At 43.3% G+C, this 24,788-nt stretch overlaps 4 protein-coding genes across 5 annotated transcripts; 1 reads left to right on the top strand and 3 right to left on the bottom strand.

The window, feature by feature from the left end:
- On the bottom strand, positions 155 to 8,058 carry LOC8085268 (nuclear pore complex protein NUP133). Its single transcript, XM_002468195.2, has 8 exons — positions 7,706 to 8,058; positions 7,424 to 7,548; positions 5,551 to 7,326; positions 4,221 to 4,936; positions 3,138 to 3,296; positions 2,655 to 2,973; positions 2,155 to 2,222; positions 155 to 1,022 (listed from the first exon to the last, which is right to left on the bottom strand). Exons 1-8 carry the CDS (start codon positions 7,882 to 7,884, stop codon positions 483 to 485), a joined length of 3,882 nt encoding a protein of 1,293 aa, XP_002468240.1. The 5' UTR covers positions 7,885 to 8,058; the 3' UTR covers positions 155 to 482.
- LOC8085269 (cytochrome P450 94B3) lies at positions 11,117 to 12,731 on the bottom strand. Its single transcript, XM_002468196.2, has one exon. It carries the CDS (start codon positions 12,714 to 12,716, stop codon positions 11,340 to 11,342), a length of 1,377 nt encoding a protein of 458 aa, XP_002468241.2. The 5' UTR covers positions 12,717 to 12,731; the 3' UTR covers positions 11,117 to 11,339.
- Positions 19,169 to 22,137, bottom strand: LOC110433591. Of its 2 annotated transcripts, XM_021456046.1 has the most exons (3): positions 21,170 to 22,137; positions 19,965 to 20,027; positions 19,169 to 19,583 (listed from the first exon to the last, which is right to left on the bottom strand). In XM_021456046.1, exons 1-3 carry the CDS (start codon positions 21,576 to 21,578, stop codon positions 19,435 to 19,437), a joined length of 621 nt encoding a protein of 206 aa, XP_021311721.1. In that variant the 5' UTR covers positions 21,579 to 22,137; the 3' UTR covers positions 19,169 to 19,434. The 2 variants fall into 2 exon arrangements, with proteins under 2 accessions (XP_021311721.1, XP_021311726.1); XM_021456051.1 differs by lacking the exon at positions 19,965 to 20,027.
- LOC8085271 (pentatricopeptide repeat-containing protein At5g47360) lies at positions 22,274 to 24,338 on the top strand. Its single transcript, XM_002465572.2, has one exon. It carries the CDS (start codon positions 22,771 to 22,773, stop codon positions 24,187 to 24,189), a length of 1,419 nt encoding a protein of 472 aa, XP_002465617.2. The 5' UTR covers positions 22,274 to 22,770; the 3' UTR covers positions 24,190 to 24,338.

The raw sequence follows: 24,788 nt of genomic DNA on the forward strand, positions 1-24,788 counted from the left end.
TGCCTTCCGCTTCACCGTCTACCATCCACTCAACGCGTAGGCCGTCCACTCTCATCAGACATTGTCTTTATCCTTTTTAGATTGAGATTAGATTCACTGTCAGCATGCTACCTAAACCACACGTCCACAATGTCCAACATTTTAGCTAGTCAAATTTAAGTAAATATAGAAAATATTCTCTCCAGAACAACTTTTCATGCTGACATACATAATTTGATCAACACAGAAGGTATTCCTCTCCAGAACCAGAAAACAAAAAGCACCCTGTTTAGAAGTCTCAGCTCATGCTAAAAACTGGCGTGAACTGATAATCTTGGGCTACGGAATCATGTTTCTGTGACTGCGCAGAGCAGAAACAACCAAAACTACATATCCCGTGTTGCCAAGACAAGATTTTTACGATGATGAAACTACCCGACGGCAATTACAATGAAATGACTGCGATGTTTTGACAGTCTATCATAGAAATCTAAAACTATTATTTATGAGTCCATCTCCACAGGTTCTGTGGCTGTAAAAGTTAGTTCCTTGCCCAAAATCACTGCAGTCATCATCAATTTACCAGCATCTGGAAAATCTTTGTGCTGCATCAGCACTTCTTCAACTGACAAGCATTTGCTCTCCAAACCTCTCAGATGGACATCCTCTTTCTTCACAGGCAGCACATCCTCAAAGGTGCCATCATACACCACAGCATCCGGGCTGTAACACAACCTGGAAGCTTTGAAGAGGACAGTTGCTTGAAGAGATTCTTCGATGAGTTCGTCACTCCAACCTTCTAACGTGGATGCCTCTGAAAGCTTTACCCAATCATCCTGGTCAGTTGCATTCATCCAGCATGCCTCTAGAAGACCTCTGTTGGAGCTTCGGAATGATGAGCTTGTCAAAGCAAATACTTCAAAAGCTTTAAAGGAGAGCTCTCGGTCTCTCCTCAAGCACATCTCAATCAGTTCTGATGGACCAAGCAATGCGTTTGTATATTTTACTTGTGCGTATTCTGGATCATGCTGAACTATTTCTTCCTGTACAGAAAAGAAAGGGCTACTATTAACCTGGTCTGCTGACCATCCACACTCAGAAAAAGACAATGATACCATGATTTCAAAAGCAAGTTTTGAGGAATAGCCCACCCACACCACGTTAACCTCAGGAATTAATAACCCCGGGCTGATACAAGACAGTTACATGCTATTCCCAGTCTAATCCCATTGTGTTATGGTCGGCAACGTGTATCAGCGCTGCGGCAAGGCTAGTGGCTAAAAAGTGGGCCGCGTCGGCGCACACCAGAGCGCTGTCACCACCCGAAGCGCGCCGAAGCCGCGTTGCCCAGGGGTTGCTGTCTAGTTACTTCATCCGAGTGTTTAGGAAAGATAACTATCTTGGTTTGTTAGTCCTTAAAGTTAGCATATTGGTTGTTAGGATTCTTGTATAAGTATGGAACACTTTGCTTAATGGAAGATTAGCCAGAGATTGAGATTAATCTCTCTCACTCCCCGATGTTCTAGTCGCTGTCTCTTGCTCCCGCTTGTTCACCACCCCTAGCCATCAACTCAGCGCCTAGCACGGCACCGCAACCATGCTGCCAGGCATTCAAGCCTCGTCCCTCTACTTCCCATTCCTACCACCTACACAGTAACCCAAGCTCCATCACATTCACTTTTCATACTCTCTTCATTTCTCTTTCAAACATCCAACAACTTTCAATCAATATAATTGCCTCAGGACTCCAAAACAACAAAAAAATAGTTTGAAGTAACAATCTCACAGGAAACTACAAGCCTACAATGCTGTGATGGTACCCAGTGGGATTACAGTTTTTTTTCTTTTTTTTGGGTCAAGATCTGAAAAACTGATGTACACACCTAAATGGCCTAGAGTTACATCCTGCTTGGATTTGAATACCCAATTTATGTAGAGCTTGCATTCAAACCACATAATTTATGTAGTTTGAATTATGAAAGCAATTAATTAACATACACTCATGGTAACATGCATCTATGACGTGAGACGAAACAGATGTTGATCTATTGCTCTATTCTAGGCTCCCAGGATGTAAGGCAATATCATTTTACTATGAAATTTAGAAACAGATAACATGGCTACTTGACTAAAGAATAGAGCTGTAACAAAACAAGTTTGCATATGACAATTCACCTGCAGTTTTAGAATCCGCATGTCTGCTTCTATCCGTGCAACCTTCACCTCATAACCAATATCCTTACCTATTTGTCAATGGAAAATATTTCAGGAATGTGTTATCAAGAGGGAGAAAATCTATGTTCATATCACTTCTCTAAACTCTAAAGTTTTCGTCTAAGCATTCAGTAACTAAACATTTCTTATTCTGCAGAAACTTCAGTAGAAGGCAGGTTTTCTTGAAAACACAATAAGATTCCGAGTAAGAGGCCACATGAGACTAAAAGGGTTTGCATAGGCGTAATCCAAATTCTCATTGCTAAGCATGAGAAATAACTAATAACCAAGACAATTGCACGAAACTCCTTACACAAGTTTTGCAACTGATAAAATAGCATTATTCATTATCTAAGGGAATTCTATTTTGTGTAATGCCATAAATGTATGCAGAATATGAGAAGTTCCTGATGAATTGTTTCAGTGCAGAGTATAACATGAAAGTAGGCAGAAACACCTACCTGCTGTTGCAGCAATTTTAGAGAGATAAAGAAGACGGCTTCTTTCAACAAAGGATAGTGGCTTTCTGCTGGTTGTGAAGCTAGCATCTCCATCAGGACTACCACGCAGAGCATAGGTATGAAGGGTCTCAGAAGCAGATGAGAACTGGTTTAAGCATATCTCATGAAGCCACAGCAGATCACTCCGCTCTTTCAGAAAGCTTGCAAGCTCTTCCTGGAATTCTTCACCTAGCCTTAACAGCTTAGAGTAGTCTCCTCTGTTGACTAACTCTTTAAAGACAAAGAAACTGAATCCGCCATGAGGCCCAACACTATCATGCTGCAACAAGATGAACATTTTAAGTTAGAACCATGTCCCAGTAGAAGGTAGAACGTGAATGACTAATACATCGGATGCTAAACTATTAAACCAAATTGAACATGTTATCCCCTACAGTAGAATAGGGGATTGGTACAAATTTCAGATATGCTCGTGATTTATACCATTAGGCTGCGGAGGAGATCTGAATCATCTAGATCATAGCAAATCTGCCACAGTGTCTGGTACCCTTCATGTCGTTTGGCTGTTGCTAAAATAGGAGAAATAACCTTTCTAAATATAGATTCTTTCAGATCCAGATTGTCCGTACCATCTTTTGACTCCTGATATATTAGGAAAAGATATTAGTTGTTACGTATGAAGCTCAATAAATTCTACAGCTGCCAAAGAGATAGACACCACACCTACCCAGCACACAAACATGTAAGCGAAATTGGAGATCATCCAAATACACCTTTGCCACACTTCTTTATCATTCCAGTAGAAACCATTTTCTTTTTTACAACTAAATATCATGTTATTCCTCGCAATACTTGAGGTTTTGTATAAGATTTGAGTCAAACTTTTAAAACTATTACAAATAATAACTTTTAAGGTATTTAGTTTAGAACTTAAGGTCATTGTCTTCGAATGTACTTAAAAGCATAAATTTATTAGGATGTTCATTTATTTCCTAATGGAAAATAGTGGCCAAAGCTATGTTCCAAACCATCGCTTTGTACAAAACATCAAGTATTTGCAAACTGGAGGGAGTAAAGGCTAAGAACCTTACATTCATGGCAAATCACTGTACCATACTCGTATGTGTTATCATCAGAAATTCTATGACTAAAAAACCGTTACTGAATAATAGATTGAATGACTACTGTAGAAATCTAACGACAATCAGAGAACTAGTTGAGCCTAAATCATCAAAATGCAATACCATGGATCCAATATGAAATATGGCTACCTGAATACCAAAATGGTACCTGATTTACTATTACAGATATGTCGATCAAGTTAGAACTTTGAAGGATATTCCAGTACAACAATGCATTATCACTTAGATAAGCTATGCTCATATTAAATAAGTACAATATTAATATTATCCAAGTGAACAACAGACAAGTACTAATCAGAACCAAAAAAAAAAAGACATAAGATAACCGAAGAAGCAAATAAATGGATAACATCAATTGCAAACGAACATCTTAATGCAGTAATGATGGTTCTTAGGAAAATAACGATGTTCAGCTAAACCAAACCTGGTATTTGACCTCCACTATTTGTTTAGCAAGGTTGTAGAGGGATCTGAGAAGTTCATCTCTTCGTTCACAATATTCTTGGACTAGCACACCATGTTCCTGCCCACGTTCAAATTGGGCAGTTAAAAGGCCTATATATGCCTCCAGTAGAATATCTGTGAGTCCTTCCAGCTGAGACCATAGACTAGATTTCATTGACATGTCTGCAGCTCCTGAATCTCCCAAAAGCTCCATAATCAAGGATGCTAAACTCCAGATTCCAGACCGTACAACAGGTTGGATGTTCCATGTTATCAGTCCTTCAGGAGATGGATACCATTCCTTGTGATCCTTCCTGTAGTGTGATGCTGCCTGAACTAAGGCGATACAAGCATTTGCTAACTCAAGTGCACGTTGCATCTGAACAGATGGGTGTTCTTCTCTACTAATGATGTATTGAAGCTCATGAGATAAACAATAAAATAGATCATCTATATCAGAAACCCTACTGTAGAACACTTCAGCATTATCACGATCCATTAAGAGAACTGTGTTTCTTCGAGCTTTCTCACCAACCAACTGAATAAGGTTCCAAAGAGCGCCAGTACCTTGGGTTTTCGACTGAGGTGATAAATGAGTGCTTGAGCGTTGCTGGATAAGGGCATTTTGTAATTCCCTAAGGTGTGCCATTCCAGAGAGCTTTTCACCATGCTCCATGACAGTTAGCATTGCTGCTCCTACAGAATGATCAAATTGCTTCGTTTGTCAAGTAGAACTATATTAAAAGAATCCAGTAACGATCAAACTCATAGAACAGAATCAAGCTTCTGTGTGCATGGCTGTATTGTCACTGTAGTCCTACTCCCTCCACTCCAAATCATAAGACCTTCTGGCTTTTCTAGATACGTAGTTTTTGTTATGCACTTAGATATACACTATGTCTAGATACATAACAAAAACAATGTATCTAGGAAAGTGAAGACATCTATTTGGAACGGAGGGAGTACATACTATTATCATTTCATCACTATGTCCAGGAAAGCAAAACTGTGGTATCTTATGAAAAAAGATTAATAATCAGATATGAAGACCATGTAACACAGCACAATAGTAGGACTGCAAAAGGCTAGATAGAACACTCCAATTAGGTAGACTACATGATAAAATCCATCGGTTGTTGACAATAATGTTTCACAAGGATGGCATGGGGAAGAAAAACAGCTCTCAAATGTACTCAATTTGAATTATGTTATTTACATTAGAAATCTTGCTTCTATACTTAAACCTACAAACAAATAACACTGTTTAATGAAGATAATAAACCAAAATGATGGTAAGAGTGAATCCATACTTTGCTTTGAAGCGAGTTCTTCGTGGCACTTTGACAAGACAAGAAACTGAAGGAATTTCTCATGTTTTTGCTGCTTCTCAACAAGGGACGAAACAATTGTTGAGGCAAGAAATTCAGCTTCTCTGGTTGTTGTCCAATGTTTAGCTAATGTGTTTACAATGGATTTGCTCGTCCGAACAAATATGTTCATCTCACCCTCTTTCTCAAATGCTCCTGCTGCTCTAAGCTTTTGAAGTGCCTCGCTAACTGCACTGGAGATTATAAAATCATGAAATAATCGGTTCAGTAGCATTTCAGACTCTTCATCAACCACAGACTGCTGAGCTATGCCAGTTAATGCAGGCCTTTGCCTCTCTCCAGCACTCCAAGCCTCAGAGCTAACTCTCCTGGGAACAACACTAGCACTGAAGCCCTGACTTCTTCTTTTCTCCTCAGCAATTGTTTCATTACAACTACCCTTTCGTGACAAGCTGCGTTCTGGAGGTTCCACCCCACCAACTAATACAGCTTTTTCAGGAATTGCCCAGACCCCTGCCTTTTCTGTTAGAACCACCCAAGCACCTTCATCTCTGTCCTCAGCTGATGGGATAACGGAAGCATCTAGGACCTTTCCAGCATCCCAAGGCAGATCAAACTGATAAAGTCGGGTGGAACCTCTCCAATACATGGCCACTGTTGCTGTTCCATCACCTGACAGGATGATAACAGAACCAGAAGGCTTACCACCAGTTTTTAGCCTCATGGAGAACAAGAATTCATCATCCTCTACCCTAGCCTTAGGAATTATCACCTGAGAAGGAGCTTTTTTCTCCAAAAACCTTTCAACTTTAGCTACATTATCTTCAGACGAAAGCTTCTGGTTAGGCTTGTACAGCATTGTCAAAAGAGAATATTGAGTGTAGTTTGACCCGCTAACCCTATCTTTGCATAATGTAGCAACAAGAATGCTAAATTCCTTCCCACGCTCATCTATCTGCATGTCCAAAAGCCATATATTTTTCTGCCCAGCTATATCTTTCTTAATGCCCACATCTCCGTCAGTACCAACAATTCCGTGAGACCCTAATTTTTTGACATTGATGTCATTCAAGAATGAGATACTCCAACATTGCACCTCATTGTTTGTCAATAAAAAGAACTTCCGGTCAGAACCCTCAGATGAGACATTATTTGGTAACCAAATCAAGGACCTTCCACCATTACTTTTCTGGGAATGATCGGCACCACCATCTCCTAATGTATCTGCATGAACTTTTCTTTGATGAATTCCTTCCGGTGAACACTGGAACAGCCACAAAGCACCTGCAGGATCAGAAGCTATTGCAATGCACTCATGAATACATCCTGGAACTGCAGCCGCAATAAGCGAATTAAACCTCAAACAATCAGATGCAGCATCACATGCAGACACCTCACCATCACCTGACGAACTAAGAACTAGGCTCCTATTAAATTCAGCATAGATATCGGGCCAATAAGCAACAGCTTGTGTTCTTTTGTTGCAGAGGATCACACCAGTTGAACTTTTTCTATGCAACATCTCTCCACTATTCCTTGTTGATGCACCACCACTATGCCATCTCATTATACAAACTGTCCACTGAATACCGAGGAGGGGTTTCACGTCATTGTATCCGATAAGAGAAGATGGAATGTCAAGTGCAATACAGTCTTTTGCAACAGAAGCCAAGTAACTCCATATAAAAAGCTCATTTCCGCATATCATCCACGCAAGGGATGTTTCTTTATCAATGCCACCAGCAAGCATGTTCTTGCCTACAAGAGTTGCACAACAGGTATTTATGGCTCAGTACAAGCAAACTATTAGCACGTAAATAGTGCACACGCACACGCAGTGAGTGGAAACAGTTACCAGAGAAATTCTTCTGTAGCAGGCTGGCTTGGGCATTCCGAACAACTTGGGGAAACTCCGCTACGCGCACTGGTTGGATCTGGTCCGAATCACCAGTCCTGTCAGTTCGCTTAGACGTCGAAATCCTGGAAATTCGCATCAAATAGAACGATCAGAGCTCCTACGCCCTCCTGCTGCTCCAAAATGAAGAAAGCAGATGTGCCCGCGCAGCACTAGCTTCCGGGGCCCTCAATTAGATACGGCCATAAGACGAAAGCAAATCAGCTGAGAAGAAAGGGATACCTAGCGAGGAGGGAGGAGGAGTTCCATGGGACCGGGGTGCCGGTGGCGGGGCGGTCGGGCACGGCGAACCCGTGAGGCGACGGGGAATGGGCGGGAGCAGCAGGAGGCGGCGAAGGGGATCCCTCCTCCCTGTCCCTGCGGTTGAGGAGGTGTGGCCTCCTGATTGCCGGAGAGAACATCTTCGGCGGCGCTGTGGCTAGGCTGCTAGGACCTCGCCTTCTCCGACCAGCCGGCTTCTGGCTCTCGGCGCCCTCTCCGGTGGCCGGTGGGCTAGGGTTTTACTAGAGTTTGGCTTGTTTCTTTTTCTCTTTCTTGCGCTTTGCCCCCTGCCTAGGAGGGACACGGGACATCGGTTTGAATTTGTGAAGGCAATAATCGCATGAGCAAACCTGACCCTTTTTTATGAGAATTACTGCTCCATTCTAAAAAACAAGGCGTTGTAGTTTTTTTATATACGTAATTTTTATTACGCAATTAGATATACACTATATTTAGGTATATAGTAAAAATAATATATCTACAACAGTCAAAACGTTTTATAATTTAAAACAGATAAAATAATATTTTGCATGAAATCTGCAAATATATTGTCATATTGACGATTGAATCCCCGCTAGAATGTTTCATTGAATTTCATGCATTTTTTTCATTGAGAAGGTTGTATCCCTTCCAGAGAGTTCAATTGAAAGCAATAATTAAGATTAGCAAAGCCATTGCAAAAATGAAGATCTAGTATCCAACGGATTATAAGATTAGCAAGACTACACCAAGGAAAGAAACAAGGTGTTAAAATGGCAGCAGTACAAGGTTGCAATAATTTAGCATGAATATTAGTGTGGGGGAAAGGGTGATGATAGGATATGTGTCTTTTTTTTTAAAAAAAAAAAGGCCCTTCCAATCTTTCTAGAAATACTAAGACGGTAAGACCCCTTTGGAGCACGGGATTTTTCCCGTTCCTGTTCTTGTGTGTTTTTTTTAAATGGACTAAATCTTGTAAAATTTCTTTTATAATTTATGTAAATTTTCTACGTTCCAAAGGAGCCATAAGATTTGGTTTAAGTGAATCAAAACTTGCAAATTTAGAGTTTCATAATGATGAGGTGGCCTTTTAAGATAATGTTTGCAAGAAACAAATGTTGTTGACAAACATGTAAGCATAAGTAGATGTTGGCAAATAAGGATGTTGACAAAAGACGCATGTACTCTCATCTACTTTTCTTTCCCAGAGGATATCTCTTGAATTTAGCCATTACTATTGCTTACATGCGCCCATTATTAATTTCTATATTAAAAGACAATGCTCTATTTTTCCTATAATGTTATTTATTTTGGGATAAATTTTTGAACCTTAAAAAGCTATTTATTTTGTGGCGAAAGAAGGAGTTGAACTATCTACTCTATGATAACCTAAACATAATATTATAGAGCTATAGTTGTGTTTGGATGGACTAAACTAAACTTTAGTCTGTGTGTTTGGATGCTAAATAGAAGGCCTGAACATAAAAGGAATCATGGTCTAACAAAAACTCATTAGAAAAAAATAGTCTATGTTTAGCCTATTATCTTTTTTAGTCGGTTAGCCTATTATCCAATGATAGACTAAATCTTTGTCCGATGATCCAAACAAACTCTACGCAATATCACATGTATTATTAGGTCGAAACAAGAAAACCCCAAAGACGATCATTGGGCGATCGTCAGATAGTGCTAAATGAGGGTCTGCTTGGTTCCTCTCAGAGCTTCACCTCGCCTTGCCTGTTGCGTTGGCATGCTCCATGAGATGCTCGCCCAGACAAGCGAGCCAACTTGGCCTTCTCATGCCAACAAGAAGAATTTTGCCCACAAAACTTTGAGGTACTCAGGTAAGGAAACCAAACATACATCACAGGTTGCTATCCTTGCTCAATGAGGTGTCATAGTGTGTGGCGAGGGAACTAAGCAAGCCCTAAGTCAGCTCGGACAGAAAATTGACTTATCATAGTGAATATAGGGAGCATAGACGTTCATGCAAGTGAAGATGCTCTTGTCCACGAGTGAGACGGTAGCGGGGACAGAGTAACAACTTTGAGTTGAGGAGCATAAGCTGAACGTGGATAGATCCCAAGCTATGATTAGACCTCTCACCTTTGTAGCACCAGAGACGTGAAGCACGATGTGGTCAAAGAGATGGTGAAGGGAAGGAGTGAAGCTTGTAATCGAGTGAGAGAGCCGAAGAGATGAGTTTAGTTTCCTATAGACCAACGATGGTTGGCTTTCAATTGATAAGTTTAGATAGGACATCATCGCATTTTTCCTCCTACTCAGTGCCATGGCCGTTCTGAGAGAGGTAAGAAAAGGATTTATGCATAGCAACTGAGAAACACCAAATCACTGAACAAACTGGACTCCATTGGCGTAAAAAACATGAGAGTGTACTCCCTCCGTCCCAAAATAAATAACGTTATGAGATACATGCTAAACTCTCTCAACTTTAACTAAATTTATAAAAAAAATACATAACATTTATATCTCCAAATAAACTTATTATGATAACATATTCAACAATCTATTTAATGATATTACTTATATATTATAAGTATTAATATCCTTTTATATATAATTGATTAAAGTTTTAAAAAGCTGATTTATCAAAAAGCGAAAATAACTTATATTTTAGGACAGAGAAAGTACAAACACCTCTAAAACCCGACTCAAGTACTTAACTATATGAGAACAAGATAGGAAGGTGTGCACACACTAACAATATATAAGCTGGTAACACTTTCAAAAAAAATAGAAACGCTATTTCTCAACCGGTTATTTTATCTGTCTTCCTCAACTGATTTTTTTAGCGTCCATCTGACTCGTGCGGACCTCTCCTCCGCTCGACCAGCCTTCACAGCCACCGCCACCCTCTCCCCCATCGCCTTTGGCTGTGTGCTGCATGCTGGATCCTGCGCATACTGAACGGGAGCAAGAGCTAGCCAGGGCTGGATCGGCAGGTGTGGTTGTGCTAGCCTTGTACGCCTGTACCTCCACTGGCAAAGCGGGCTGGGCGCCTGGGCTCGTCTCCCTCCTGCATGCATGCTCGAATGTTGACTTGGGATTGGTGTGGACCTGCATGTGCCTCGTGGAGTCCACTAGCCAGTTCCGTGCTTCGAACATTGAGACACTGATGGTCCGTATTTTAAGGCCAACTGGGGTTGGGAATTTGTAATTTTGCGAACAATTTGATGATATTTACAGATAATTTGATATATATTTATCTGGTATATGAAATTTATAGAAAAAACTAAAAAATTGGTATATATTTATTTGAGATCTACAATTATCCTCAAGTTACATCATCTGTCCAATAAATTATATTGAAGGAATCATTACAAATATAGTAATAAGATGATGTAAATATAGCTATAAAAAAGTGTAAGCGCATGAAAAAAAATCAGTTGACAGGAGGAGCTAAAACAACTAAATGTTTTTTTTTTCAGGAGGAGCTAAAACAACTATATATAAAAAAGCCTTTTACTTGGATTTTTGGAAGCGCGGCCTGCATGATGGAGATTCCAGAATTCAACACGGGACTATAGCGAACAGTCAACATAACATTGCCTGGTGCAGGAGGTGATGGAGTTGTCAAGTTCGCAACAGCAGCTCGTCAGTCTCGTCTCGGCTTCACGGTCACGGGGAGCCCGTCCGCCATCCGCAGCGTTAGCGACGCAACCTGCCGGGGTCGGTACGCGCCGTCCACCGCGACGTCGAACTCCTTCAGCACGCACGCCACAATGGACTTCATCTGGATGTACGCCATCTCCTTGCCTAGGCACAGCCTCGGCCCCGCGTGGAACGACACGAACCGGAACGGGCTGGCCGGCCGGAACGTCCCGTCAACAGGGTTGAGCCACCGCTCCGGCCGGTACTCCCGCGCGTCGTCGCCCCAGACTGACTCCATCCGCCCCATCCCGTACGAGTTGTACGCCACGAACCACCCTGCCCGCACGGTTGTGCCGTCGGGCAGCACGTCGTCCGCCTCCGCCCGCAGCGAGTTCACTGGCACCGGCGGGTACAGCCGCATCGACTCCGTGATGGCCGCGTGCACGTAGTGCATCTCGCGGAGCTCGTCCAGGTCGAACCCGACGACGCTATCGACGTCGCCCTGTGCACGCCGCCGCGCGCGCACAGCAGCGACCTCGTCGCGGATACGGCGCTGCACGTCCGTCCGCGAGGACAGCAGCCAGAAGAACCAGGTGAGCGCCGACGACGTGGTCTCCCGCCCCGCGAGTAGGAAGCTGACCACCACGTCGCGGAGGGGCACCTCGGACTCGGAGTAGGTCTCATCCTGGCTCGCCACGAACCGCGACAGGAGGTCGTGCTTGTCAAGACCGGCTCTGATCAGCATCTCCTCCCGGCGGGACTGGATTATGCGATCGGCGAAGTCGTGCACCGTCGCGATGGACTCCCGCAGCCGCTTCTCAGAACCAACGTTTAGTGCTTTCTTGATCTTCCAAAACCCCGTGACCGCGTAGAGGACACGGCCTACGCTGAGATTCGCAGCGTCACGGAACGCATCGGCGAAGGTGCAGTCCGCCGTGTCGTCGCCATCGTCCGCGAGCTGGCGCGGGTCGTGGTCGAAGGCGACGCGACAGATATTGTCGAACGCGAACCGCTCGAGCGCGTCCTGGAGATCGAGGGGGGCGCTGGACGCCGTGGCGGCACGCCGCAGCAGCGGGAGGAGGCGGCCGTGTAGCTCGGCGTGCACGCAGCGAGCCACGAAGGCGCGGAGCGAGCGCGTGCTGAACTCGTGGCTGGCAACCTTCCGCTGCGCGCGCCAGGCCTCTCCGTCGGCATTGAAGATGCCCCTACCGAGAAAGTCGTGTAGCACCGACGTGAACCGGGGGCCCTTGGGGTAGTTGTCGAAGCTGGTGCGCAGGACGTGCTCCACGTTCGCAGGGTTCGCGGTGATCGCGCCCCGCACGCCGCCCGGCCAGCGCAGCACGAATGTGCACGTGGTCTGGCGCTCGAGCGCCTCGGTCATCCAGTCGAGCAGGCGGTGCCGGTTAGCCAAGAACTGTGGCAAGTGCCCGATCAACGGGTATGGCTGCAGCCCCGGAGGGTACGTTGGGCCGGCCTTGTTGACTATGCTTCGAGCTCTCCATGTACGAAGAACCTGGACTGTGCTGGCGACGAACAGCAGCAGCAGCCAGAAAGCAGTCATGAGAGCTCTGGGTTTATGCGCACAGCTGATTAGCGGAGAGTGCGCTCTATTTCTACTTGCAGGTACCTACTGGGTAAAAGATGAAGGCTCTTTATATAGTTTTTAGAAGAGTTAACTGCATGAGAGGTCCTTGAACTTGTCATGGAGTGTCACTTAGGCCCCTAAACTTTGAAAATGCATTTCTAGATACATAAACTTGTTCAATGATACATCGCAGATCCATACTTACCACGTGTCAGAAAAATATGCACCAAATCCCGCTGAAAAATGTGCCCCTAGACACATCAGCCCGCGGTAGTGAAGACGATGTTGTCGTTGCTCGTGGCGATGCTGGTGTCGCCGCTGCTCGTGTGTGCGCCATCGCTGCTACGTTCAAGGGCTTCCATAGCCAAAAGAATTTGTGCTTGCCTCTGCAGCTGCTCTTCCATAGCCATGAGTACTGCTTCAAGCACTGAAAGCTGCCCATCAAGACCATGTAAGCTTGTTGGTATATTTAGGACTACCCCAAATATATGACTACTGATCATATTGTTGCTTCGAAGCTTCTACAGAAAGGGGAAAGTGAAAATTTTTCTTCAATACTTCTAGTGAGAAAAACAACAACTAAGAGCTTTTGGTCCCTGGCAAAATAATAAAATTGAGGGAACTCCAATTTGAGTAAACCAAAATTCAACATATCCTCCCGAAGACTAACAGAGGCACCAAAACCCACCACACAAGAAGCCATTCCTAGGAAATCCAGTGATAATCTCATGACATCTCTCCACCAAAAGGAACCAACAATTCTTCTGAAATGAGGTGCAAGACGTACCCATGGTATATCACAAAAGTTGTAGAATTTATCTGCAAATTTAAGAAGAAGAGCCTTGTTGTGTGCTTTGAGATTTAGGATTCTAAGGCCACCTTCATCCTTTGACTGACAAGCAGCTGTCCAAGCCACAAGACATTTCCCTTACCAGTGTAAATCTTTGCCATCCCAAAGGCAATTCTTTCTAAAATTGTCAATTTGCTTAATGACTGTTTTTGGGAACTTAAGAGTGCTGAGCCAATACATGGGCAAAGAAGAAATGAGAGAGTTTACTAACACCAGTCTGCCATGATAGGGCAGAAGGCTGGTAATGCCTGCCATTCTTCTTTCAATTCTGCAGACCTGAGGAAGGAATTCAGCAACAAAAGGTCGAGTAGTGCCAAGTGGTAAGCCTAAGTAGGTGAAGGGGAGCAACCAAAAGTGTTGGCTAAATGTTGTGCTTTGTTTTCAGTTAAGTTGGGGAGGACTTTATTGAAGTTGATCTGCTGCCCTGTTGAATCAGCAAATGACCTGAGGAGGCCTTTTAGCAAGAGCAACTCCCTAGAATCAGCTCTAAAAAAAATATCAACGTCATCAGCACATATTTTACTATGGCAAAATCCCCACGAAAGAAAGTTCCCGAAGGATGACTGACAAGCCCTCTTGAACATGTAGCATTGATGATATTTGGAGCAAATTAGCAGCATTCACAATAAAAAGGGTGACAAAGGGTCACCTTGCCTAACTCTTCTTTTGCCATGAAAAATTTTTTTGAATTCCAAAATTTTGAACATAGCAGTACAAAGTTTATAATGTGATAGTTTAAAGTTTTGAATCTATCAATATAAAGTTTATAACACGATAATTCAAAATTTTGAACCTAGCAGTACAAAGTTTGTAATGCAATAGCTCAAAGTTTATAAGTTCTGAGTGTATAATTTTGAACCTAGCAATATAAAGTTATAGTGTGATAGTTCAAAGTTTTTTTTTATAGATATATGAGTGTAAAGTTTTAACTACAAAGTTTTGGATTTCAGAGTAGATTTTTTAAAGGGAAGAACAACAACAATAGATTTATTTACCCAACAGCAACCGCAATGGATCTCGTATATTTATTTACCCAAAAAAATCTGTTAAAGAGAAAGCAACATATTTTTAAAAAAAGATGAGGTTATTAAAAAGAGAGGTTATAAAAGAGCAATAGATTTTTTTAAAAAAAGGGAACAGCAACATTTTTTTTTTGAAAAGAACAGTAACATATATCAGTTCGCAAACTTTTTTGGTATATACTGTACTAGTAGATGATGCTGTTAAACTTTTTTGGCTTGTGTGAAGTCAACAGCAGTACGGCAGTGACTATCTACCGACCAAAGTTTCTGGGAGCATGTGCTACGGGGAAAAATTTTCTATTGTCAATTGCACTGTTGATGTAAGGCTGCTAAGGTTGTTGTAAAAAAAAAAGGCTGCTAAGACTATCTCCAACAATCGTCACCCAAAATACAAGACCCATTTGTCCTTTGGGTAGTGCTACAGGTAAAAGGTTCCATACCTATTTAATAAGATCTAAAAGACAACACTCTCTGCAAATGGGTCTCGAAGAGAGAGGATACCCAAATTTGGGCTATGTCTCTCCTGATACCCAAAATGGATCTTCTGTTTGGGTACTCTGTTGGAGGCTATAGGTATTGTTTTGGAGACCCATTTTGGGTTTGGGTTCCCAAATGGGTCTCCTATTGGAGACAGCCTAGGGATCTTATTTGTCCCAAAATAGTGCTTGTAGAAGCAACATTATATTTCTTCTGAGATCCCAGGTCAACTTCGTGATCTATACCATGCTTGGACAAGATACTCTCTTACTCGTATAGTCGTATGGTACCGGCGTTGGATACGCTGCTCTAATTTGTACGGGCACAGGACAGATTATTGTATCCACATTAGATGGTTGAGATGACAGACCAAGCAATCATTTCAACTGTGGCTAGAAAATTACCATTGTTGCGTTGATAAATTTTCTCATTTGCTCCTCGAAAGGCTAGATTTTGTTTAGCAAGAAACTTGACAACAGAAATTATTCTTACCAACACCCGTCTCCAGCGCTCCTTTTCCTTTGCAATTTCCCGCTGCATTTCATCATCAATTGTTTGATTTTTGCTTAATCTAAGCCGAAGCTCATTCCATGTACTCATGCTTGTCAAATGCTCCGCACTGTTTTCATGTGTCTTGAGTTTCTCACTAAGATGCTTCCAATCCCTTACTCCTTCAGATGCTAACAATGACTTGTTCTGATTTGATTTGAACAACTTGCAGGAAAAACAATAAACCTTGTCCACATGTTTAGAATAAACTAACCACTTTCGGTCAACAAACTCATCATTAGATAATTTCCTGGAATAATAAGCATAAGAAAAGTGTCTGCCACTAGGATCACAAGGGAACTGTAGATTCATTTCTCTCACAGGTCCTTTCTCAATTAAAATATCCCTTTTACTATTATCAAGATTACCCCATGTTCTAGGATCAAAGATAGCCAAAACTGAATCTTCCTGCTCATCAATATCTGGAATTTGAATATCATCTTCAGAAGCCTGAGTACGATTATTGGCATCAGCTTCAGCATCTAAACTGTCTTGAGCACCCGACACATGCCCCTGGCCCTGATCTTCATTGACGACACCTTCCACAACATGTTCCTGCCCCTGATCTTGACTGTCTTGAGCATTACTTGAAACTGGAAAAAATCTATGTAAAGCACCCCTCTGCGATTCTATGAATTGATCTTCTTGTTTTCTTTTTTTTTCTTTTCTGAGCACCCGACAAATGCTTCTTAGACAACATCTATCATATTCAAATAAATACTTTAAATTAGAAATTCATAACCCTAAAATAAGAAAAGAATTGAGAAAAAATCTAATCGGACTGTTGACTGTTGGGCTACTTACGGACGGACGGACGGTTGCTGAGTTGCTGCTGACTTGCTGCACGTCGGCGACACGACGATCCGCGATCGGCGACTTGGCGTTTGGACTTTGGCTGATGGCCGATGGAGATGGAGTCTGAACATCTGGTGACTGGTGTGCAGCAGGCGGCGGCCGGCCAGGAACTGAAGGTGAAGCGCAAGCGTCGAAGCGAGAAGACCAGAAGGTTACGTACATGTACATGGGCTGCCACTGCCAGGCTGGTTTAGATGGGCCATGCTAATGTTATTTGCTAATTGCTAAAATAGAATATTATATCTACTAATTAACTATATTATGCTGGGCCCCCATCTCCATGGGCCCCGGCCGTCGCACTGGCTGCCCCCTCCTAGAGCCGGCCCTGCCTATCTTTAGTAGTCCTAGAGAAGAGGGTGATTTTTAATTAAAGAGAATTCTTTAAAAAAAGAATAATCGTATAAAGAAAGGAGATCACTTGAGTAGCTATATATCCTATATTGCAAGATTTTAGAGATAAGATATTTATTTGAGTTTCTCTAAAATTCATTAGCATAGGGCATTAAAAACATGTTTGGATGTGGTTTTAGAATAATATTGTATCAAGAAACTATTGTTTTAAAAATTAAAGACGTGCAGAGTCAGAGTATCCAAAACTTCTTCAAAAAAGACTGGTTAAGGACCAGAAAACATGTTCATCCAACGCCTAGCAACTTTCGAGTATCGAAGCATTTTATAGAATCATAGTATTTGTGTAGTATTTTAAAATACTTTGTATCAAACAGAGTGAAGATCCAAATCCCTAATATCGATCGCTTACGAGTTATCACATCGTCATTTGTGACTTTAGATAGCTCAGTAAAATTAGGTGGGCGAATTTTCACAACAAAAACGCCCCTGCACTGGAGGACGACTAGTGGTCCAGGGTGAAGTACATTTCGAAAACGACGGCGCTAGAGGTGTCCGTGGAGCTGAGGAGCTTGCTGGTGAGGTACCCGCGCGCGAACCCGAGCTTTGCCTGTGCCGCCGACGATGCTGCGCTCCGACGGGCTGGCACGGCGAACGGGCGAAGTGTCCCATCGCCGCCAGCGCCGCTATACTTGCCGTAGTAGCACTCGGGGACTGTCAGCAACACACCTTCCGCATCACTTGAAGACAAATGCTGATGGACCGAAAAGAAGTTTGCACCAACGTTGGCCCAGTACGTGTGTTCAAGATCCAGAGTGGGAATAGGCCAACTAGGCTACTGGCCGGAAGAAACATGAGAGAAGGAGAGGGTTCATGAAAGAACAGTATTGTAATCTTTACTCCTAATTACTCTTTGTTCTAACAAGATTTCTGTGTGTTCTTTCTCAATTGCTTGCTATCTGCCTAATTTCATCTAGCATACATCGCTGTGCTTACAGGGACTCGTCCAGCGACGCGTGCACGCCGATCCCCTACGCCCTGCCGATGAGCCACAACGCCGGGTGTCCGCCCCCTGCCGCAACGCGTTGTCAAACACGTTCAGGTCCCGAACGTCCACGCGTTCCTGCACGCATGACATGATCGACATGCATGGCATATGGCAGTACAATTTTGATATGTATATAAAGATTCCAAGTAATAAAATTTTGACGAGTAATCTAAGACTTTTATATTAGTACATGCACAGAGTGTCTTTTTAACACGCCATTTGAAAGTTTTTTTTTTTTTAAAAAAAACAAAAAGTAAGGCATAAGAAGGGACACGTGCACAAACCGTCCTTCTACGTGTCGGGATGCACAGGCTCCTCACACATTACACATTTCATCCATTTCTACAATCAAATCATTTACAAACTTTAGATACAACTTATACTACAAAGTATCTGCACAAGAAGCAATGGCCTAGATCTCTAACAGTACATGAGAAGATTTCTAACAGTACAAATGTAATAGTAAAGGGTATTTTAGGATAACTAGACTTTATGCTTTGCTAAGAGTTTAAGAGATTGAGGGAGACTAGAATTGTTTCTTCATAATTCATTGCTTGATTATATCAGTAGAGTCTACAAATATTTATGTCCCTTCTACTTCACCTCTTTTGCTAAATAACCTATCTAAGACTAACATAAATTGCAAATACAAAGATAATTAAACTTATAAAGATAACTGGGCCGAACTATCGTCCCGTCGATCCTAGCAGCGTGTTGGCCGCCCATGACAACATGAGGTAACTACTCTATGGTTTTTCTTAATGCACAATATTTATTGTATTATAAAGAGGTATTCACCTTCCCGATGCCATTTTAGAACATAATACTTGATAATTGCAGCATTGTATCTTCCTGATCTACTTTTTGAATCTTTCATTGTTCTTTATATGCTGCTGGTCAAGAAAGCTCCTGATATACACAAAGCTAGTGAAACATGAAAAAAAAAATATTTGAACTGATGATTTTTTTAATAATAGAGACAGTAAAGTACACAAATATATATATATAAATCTTTCCCAGTCTGCATGTTCTAGTTCAGAGTGGTCAAGAAAGATCCTGATATACACAAAGCTAGTGTTTCAGTGAAACACGAAGAAGATATTTGAACTGATGATTTTTTTTAATAATAGAGACAGTAAAGTACACAAATATATATAAAGATCCTTCCCAGTCTGCATGTTCTAGTTCAGCTAAAACATACTCATACACGGATACACTTGAACCAGGGGGCAGGGGGAACAGGGATCTTTAGACAAAAAAGAAAGACAAGCCTTTACATCATTACATGTTACAAGTAACTGAGTAAGTCCAAGATCTCTTGGGACAAAGGTGAATAACACTATGTCAAAAAAACATAGAGAAAGATTAATCCAGCGTAGGTTCAGGCAAATGTAATACCCACAATAGAGTGAAAATCTGGATAAGTACAATAGAGTGAACACAATAAGGATTGCAGTTGTAGACAGGCTTACATCTGTCACTGCTGCTTGCTATCTTCTCAGGTGCTTCCTTTTCTGCAAAAAAAGAGAGAGGTATTTGTGTGTGTGTCAGTGTGTGTGTGTAGGGTGGGTGGGGGGGGTTACCAAATGACTAAAGCACAAGGGGAAAATGGAGTTGTTGAAGCAGTAAAGGCAACGTTATGAGAAGAGTATATCAGAACATACATGTGTTGTGAAAGTAATGACAGCCAAATAGAGAATTGAAACTGTGGATGCAAATGGAGAAAAAGAAAAGGAAACCAGTCATGTGAAAACATATCTCCCATACATTACTTGAGTTGATAGATTGGCAACAAGTTCTGGGAGGATTTATAAAGGATAAATTATTAACACAGAGTGTATATAGTTGAAGGTTGAATATATACAGGACATGCAGACAAGTATGCAAGCACATACCCAGCCTGAACACATGAACTGTAGACACACTTCCATCAAAGCATCTGTCATTTCCATCTCCAACTGTATGAATTTGAGATAGGATTATATGTGAACTTGGGAAGTTGTGGAATGCCAAATTCAAAGCCAAATAGCCTAATCCATTAAACAGATTCCAATTCCTCCAAAATGAGAGGACCCAAACGGCCCCTTAGGATAAAGTTATGGTTGGCTACTAAGCAAGCCTCGCAGCAACACCCCTCTGATAAGGGCAGGTTTCTGTAATCTAATCAAATTAACCAACAAATGCTTATGAGATTATATCCTATCTTATCATGCTTAGACCTTCAGAAATCAGCTACTGATCAATGGTTTCAAGCAGTTGAATGCTGCAGACATAGTTTTACTTGTAGTCACCCCCCAATTTAAACAGCTAATCAGACTCCATTCCCTATTTATTTTCAGTTGATTTCATTGTCCAGATTATAGACACTGCAAGCTCCAAGTTTGAACGAAAAATTGGTATTAACAGTTTCAACTAATTGTGGCATTTGTACAGTGCAAGGAGAAGAGGAGCAGGACTCAAGCATTCATGATTACTACCACAGTTTCTTTCAGATTGCAGAATGTTAGCCATTCACCCTATCATCTCTATAGAATTAGTACCTTGCCTGTTTTGCAATTTTCTAGAACACAAAAACACAAAATCAGCTGTGGTCCAGTTATGATTTCACCAGATGGACATTTTTTTTTCTAAAACACTAGGCCAATCTGTATGAAGTAAGCAAAGGTATATTGCAATTCTCAAAATGAATTATCCTAGTCAAATGAGCTTTATTTCAGTTATAGTAAGAAACAACTTTGATGTCGAACTAGTTTTCCCTGTGTGCTAAGAATATCCCACTGAAAAAATGGTATGATGCATAAACTGGACAATCGCATCTGTTTCAGGACAGCTTGAATCCGGTGCCCCATATCCACAGGGAAACACATATACAGAGGGCTAATGTGACAATGATTGATAATTCGGTAATATCACCATCCACAAATATTTAAAACAACTATACTGCTCAGCACAATATCCAGTAGATAACATTTAAAATTCTAGCAAAGTTTCAGCATGCCCACGGGAGGCACCAGAGAGCAGGCAGCGTAAGAATGCCAAAACAAGCATGCGCAAGGAATTGAAATAATGTAGAACAATTGCAAGGAGATTGGGGGCAAACCTGAAATCCACTTAGGGCACGTACAACGGCCGTGCTGGCCGTCTTCTCCGCGACGTAGTTTTGCAAAATCGTCCTTCTTTCGCAGGAGAGAGAGTGAAGCCGTCGCGTCGTGAGACGACAGCGAGGGCTCGTGCTCCCAGGCGGACTCGACGGCTGGCTTCGCGTAGTACGGAGTCGTCGCCTCGAGTCGACACCATGCGGATCCAACTGCGCGCGCGCGCGTGAGGTGAAAAATCATGCAAAAAATCGAAGGCCGTCTTCTCCGTCCCTTTGTCCTCACCGGCTTGCACGCGCGAGGGCGAGCAGCGAGCAAGCAGCGCCGGCACTGGGGCACGGCGGGGCGAGCAAGGCACCATAGCACCGGGGCGGGGCGAGGTGGAGCAGAGCCGCATAGCGAGGACGAGGGCATGGCGGACCACACCCGCACCGGCGAGGAAGAGCTGGCCTGCGTCGGCAAGCTAGGCCGCACGGCGGGGCAGTCCTAGTAGGGCGCATCCCGACGAGGCAAGCACATCCAGGGCCAACACAACGGAGGTGCGCTTTGCTGGCGGCATCCATGGAAACTGAATGTTTCTATCAGCTTGTGAAAACTGATAACTGAATGCACACATTCTGTCAGTTATATCTCCATGTTCACTTGATTTTGATTATGGTCAATTACCTTTTGGTTGTGAACTAATTAAACATGCCAAGATGTGAAACTATCTGCGCATTCTTGTCCACTGTTTGCGCATGACTGCATGTTTCTTATGTGAAACTGTCCAATAGTGGCACACGTCTGCATATCTTGTGAATTTGCATTCGGTCTGCATGTCTTCTATGTGAATTTGAATTCAGTCATAAGTTGCAGCTATAAAAAGGTGGCTTTCCTATATTCAGTCTACATAGGATCTCTATAAAACCGACATCCAAGGAATGATCTTATTGAGCACATATGGCAACACTATGAAAATTAGACATAAATGTTTCAACCATATTTGATTTATGGGGTAGAAGATCATATGTTATATTTGATTTAGAAATATATTATATTACATTATATATAATGTATGATTTACTTTGAATGATTTGTTTTGTATCAATCAGCAACACAATGATATATAGAAATATTATTCATGATTGATTATGGCTACATACAAGCATTAAACGATTTGTAGACAGCTAAACAAACATCAGCTGTCTGTGGGTTGTACGAGTTGTCTGTTTAGCCGTCTGTATTGTAAATTTCAAGAATTTATAGACAGCAGCTGTCTCCCTGTTGTACATGCCCTTAGGTGCAGTACAGGTCTCCACCGATATGATTGTGGAGTACTAATTAAAGCAGCTAGGGAATGAGATGTAGATGATTAGGACTTATTTTGACAGGTTGCACAAGATCCCTTAAAATTCCATTAAAAATTGGAATTACCTGTATCGCTGGGCAGATCCATCTCCTGGAGGCCCTGCCCGGCACAGCGCCCTCGTATGCGGAGGCCAAGGCCGAGGCCGCCGGACGTGCCCGGCATCCCAGGCAGGTCCTCCCAGCAGCCGGCCCAGACGCGGATGCTCCGCAATCCGCACGCGCTTCGCTTCTCCGCCATCTCCGTCCGAATCGCGATCAAATGCCACCGCGCGCATCGCTCCTCTTCCTCCGCCGTCTCTCCACCCGCCCGCCTCACCGCGATCACCCCAAAGTCGCGGCGCTGCTAGGGGTCCTCAACTCGGCGCCGTCGTCCTCCACGTCGCTCTCACACGCGCTCTCCCGCGCCTTCCCGTCGCCCTCCGACGCCTTCCCTCTCCACAGGCTGCCTCACCTCCTCCCGCTGCTCCCCTCCCCGCTTCTCTCCCTCCGCTTTCTCCTATGGCACCTGACCTCGTCCTCCCCGCGACCCTCCCAGCACGCTCTCTCCTCACTCGCCGCCTCGCTCCCCGACCTCTCATCCTCCGTGCCGCTACTCCTCTCGTCCTCCCCACGTCCCCTCCCGCTCCCGCACTATGCCCTCCTGCTCAACATATCCGCTCACGCCGGTCTCTTCCCTGCCTCCCTCGCCGTCCTGCGCCATATGCGGTCCTTCGGCCTCGTGCCCGGCGCCGCCTGCTTCCACCACGCCCTTCGCGCCGCGGGCTCCGCCGGCGATGTCTCAGCGGTGCTTGAGATCATGTCTGGGTCCGGCGCCTGTCCTACCGTGCCCGTGATCGTGGCCGCGGTGCATAAACTGGCGTCGGTTGGGGACTTCGAAGTCGCCTACAGGCTGATCGACAAAATGCCGGAGTTCGGGTGTGTGCCCAATGCGGTGGTTTACACGGCAGTGCTCGACGGGATGTGCAGTTTTGGGAACGTGGATGCGGCGTTGAGGCTGATGGAGGCGATGGAGGGCAGCGAGTTTGGTGCAAACTGTGCACCCACCGTGGTGACCTATACGTGTTTGGTGAAATGCCTCTGTGGGAAGGGGAGGGTGGCCGAGGCTCTTGCTGTGCTGGATAGGATGGCAGAGAGAGGGGTGATGCCAAACCGTGTTTTTATGCGGACGCTGGTCGAAGGATTTTGCACTGAGCAGAGGGTTGTCGAGGCATATGATGTGGTGGAGCGTGTAATTGGTGATGGGAGTGTTTCAAGTACACAGTGCTACAATGTTCTACTCGTTTCCTTGTGGAAAGTTGGCATGGAAGAAGAAGCTGAAGGACTGGCACAGAGGATGATGAAGAAAGGGGTGCAGCTGACCCCACTCGCTGGCAGTTCTATGGTGAGGGAGCTGTGTGGAAGGAAGAGGTCGTTGGATGCTTGCTACTGGCTGGGATTGATGGAGGAGAACGGGGTGTTGTGTGACTCTGATGTGTATGGTAGCTTGTTGCTTGGGCTGTGTGAGGACGGCCACATTCATGAGGCATCAACATTGGGAAGGAAGGTTGTCGATAGGGGGATCCTCATAGAAGTATCTTGTGCTGACCGTTTAGTGAAGTTGCTGAAGCAATATGGTGATGAGGAGCTTGCATCACATATATTGAGATTGAGAAGGCGCTCTGAAGGGTTGTCATTTTAAGCAATTTGCGATTCTGCTCCATCCTTGTGGATGAAGAACATCTTGATTAGTCATGGGATGTGCCAAGAATAGTGTTTCACCACCTTGTTCGGAATTTGCTCGTGAACTGATTTAGCAAAATGGCTTAGGCCTTGTTTAGTTTCCAAAAAGTTTCAAGATTCCCCGTCACATCGAATCTTGTAACACATGCATGAAATATTAAATGTAGACAAAAACAAATACTAATTACACAGTTTATCTGTAATTCGCGAAATGAATCTTTTGAGTCTAGTTAGTCTATGATTAGACAATATTTGTCACAAACAAACGAAAGTGCTACAGTAGCAAAAACCAAATTTTTTCCCAAACTGAACAAGGCCTTAGTGCAGTCAAAATGCTTGGAGAAGTGATGTGACTGTTTGTCGAACATCTTAGACCTGTTTCATGTACTTGTAATCCTAGGCAGCTTTGTACACTGTCTATAAAAAGTCATTTACTACATTCCCATAAGCACCTAGCCTGGTATAGTGGTATGCATGACGTTTTCTAGTTATCCTCAGGTTTTGTCGTCCCCTTTTGCAAAGGAATAGAACAGAGATTAATTTCTCGATTCCATAAAA

This window comes from Sorghum bicolor, chromosome 1 (assembly GCF_000003195.3).
Source record: "Sorghum bicolor cultivar BTx623 chromosome 1, Sorghum_bicolor_NCBIv3, whole genome shotgun sequence".
Classification (NCBI taxonomy): domain Eukaryota; kingdom Viridiplantae; phylum Streptophyta; class Magnoliopsida; order Poales; family Poaceae; genus Sorghum; species Sorghum bicolor.

What these genes read in the sequence shown, in the direction of transcription:
- LOC8085268 (XM_002468195.2), bottom strand. Translation starts at nt 7,884, where the DNA reads ATGTTCTCTCCGGCAATCAGGAGGCCACACCTCCTCAACCGCAGGGAC. An exon ending in AGAACTCGCTTCAAAGCAAA is followed by an intron (nt 4,937 to 5,550) that starts GTATGGATTCAC and finishes ATCATTCTGTAG; the next exon opens with GAGCAGCAATGCTAACTGTC. An exon ending in ATCTCCTCCGCAGCCTAATG is followed by an intron (nt 2,974 to 3,137) that starts GTATAAATCACG and finishes ATCTTGTTGCAG; the next exon opens with CATGATAGTGTTGGGCCTCA.
- LOC8085269 (XM_002468196.2), bottom strand. Translation starts at nt 12,716, where the DNA reads ATGACCGAGGCGCTCGAGCGCCAGACCACGTGCACATTCGTGCTGCGC.
- LOC110433591 (XM_021456046.1), bottom strand. Translation starts at nt 21,578, where the DNA reads ATGCCCTCGTCCTCGCTATGCGGCTCTGCTCCACCTCGCCCCGCCCCG. An exon ending in GTGCCCTAAGTGGATTTCAG is followed by an intron (nt 20,028 to 21,169) that starts GTTTGCCCCCAA and finishes AAATTCATACAG; the next exon opens with TTGGAGATGGAAATGACAGA. An exon ending in AGTTCATGTGTTCAGGCTGG is followed by an intron (nt 19,584 to 19,964) that starts GTATGTGCTTGC and finishes CTTTTTTTGCAG; the next exon opens with AAAAGGAAGCACCTGAGAAG.
- LOC8085271 (XM_002465572.2), top strand. Translation starts at nt 22,771, where the DNA reads ATGCCACCGCGCGCATCGCTCCTCTTCCTCCGCCGTCTCTCCACCCGC.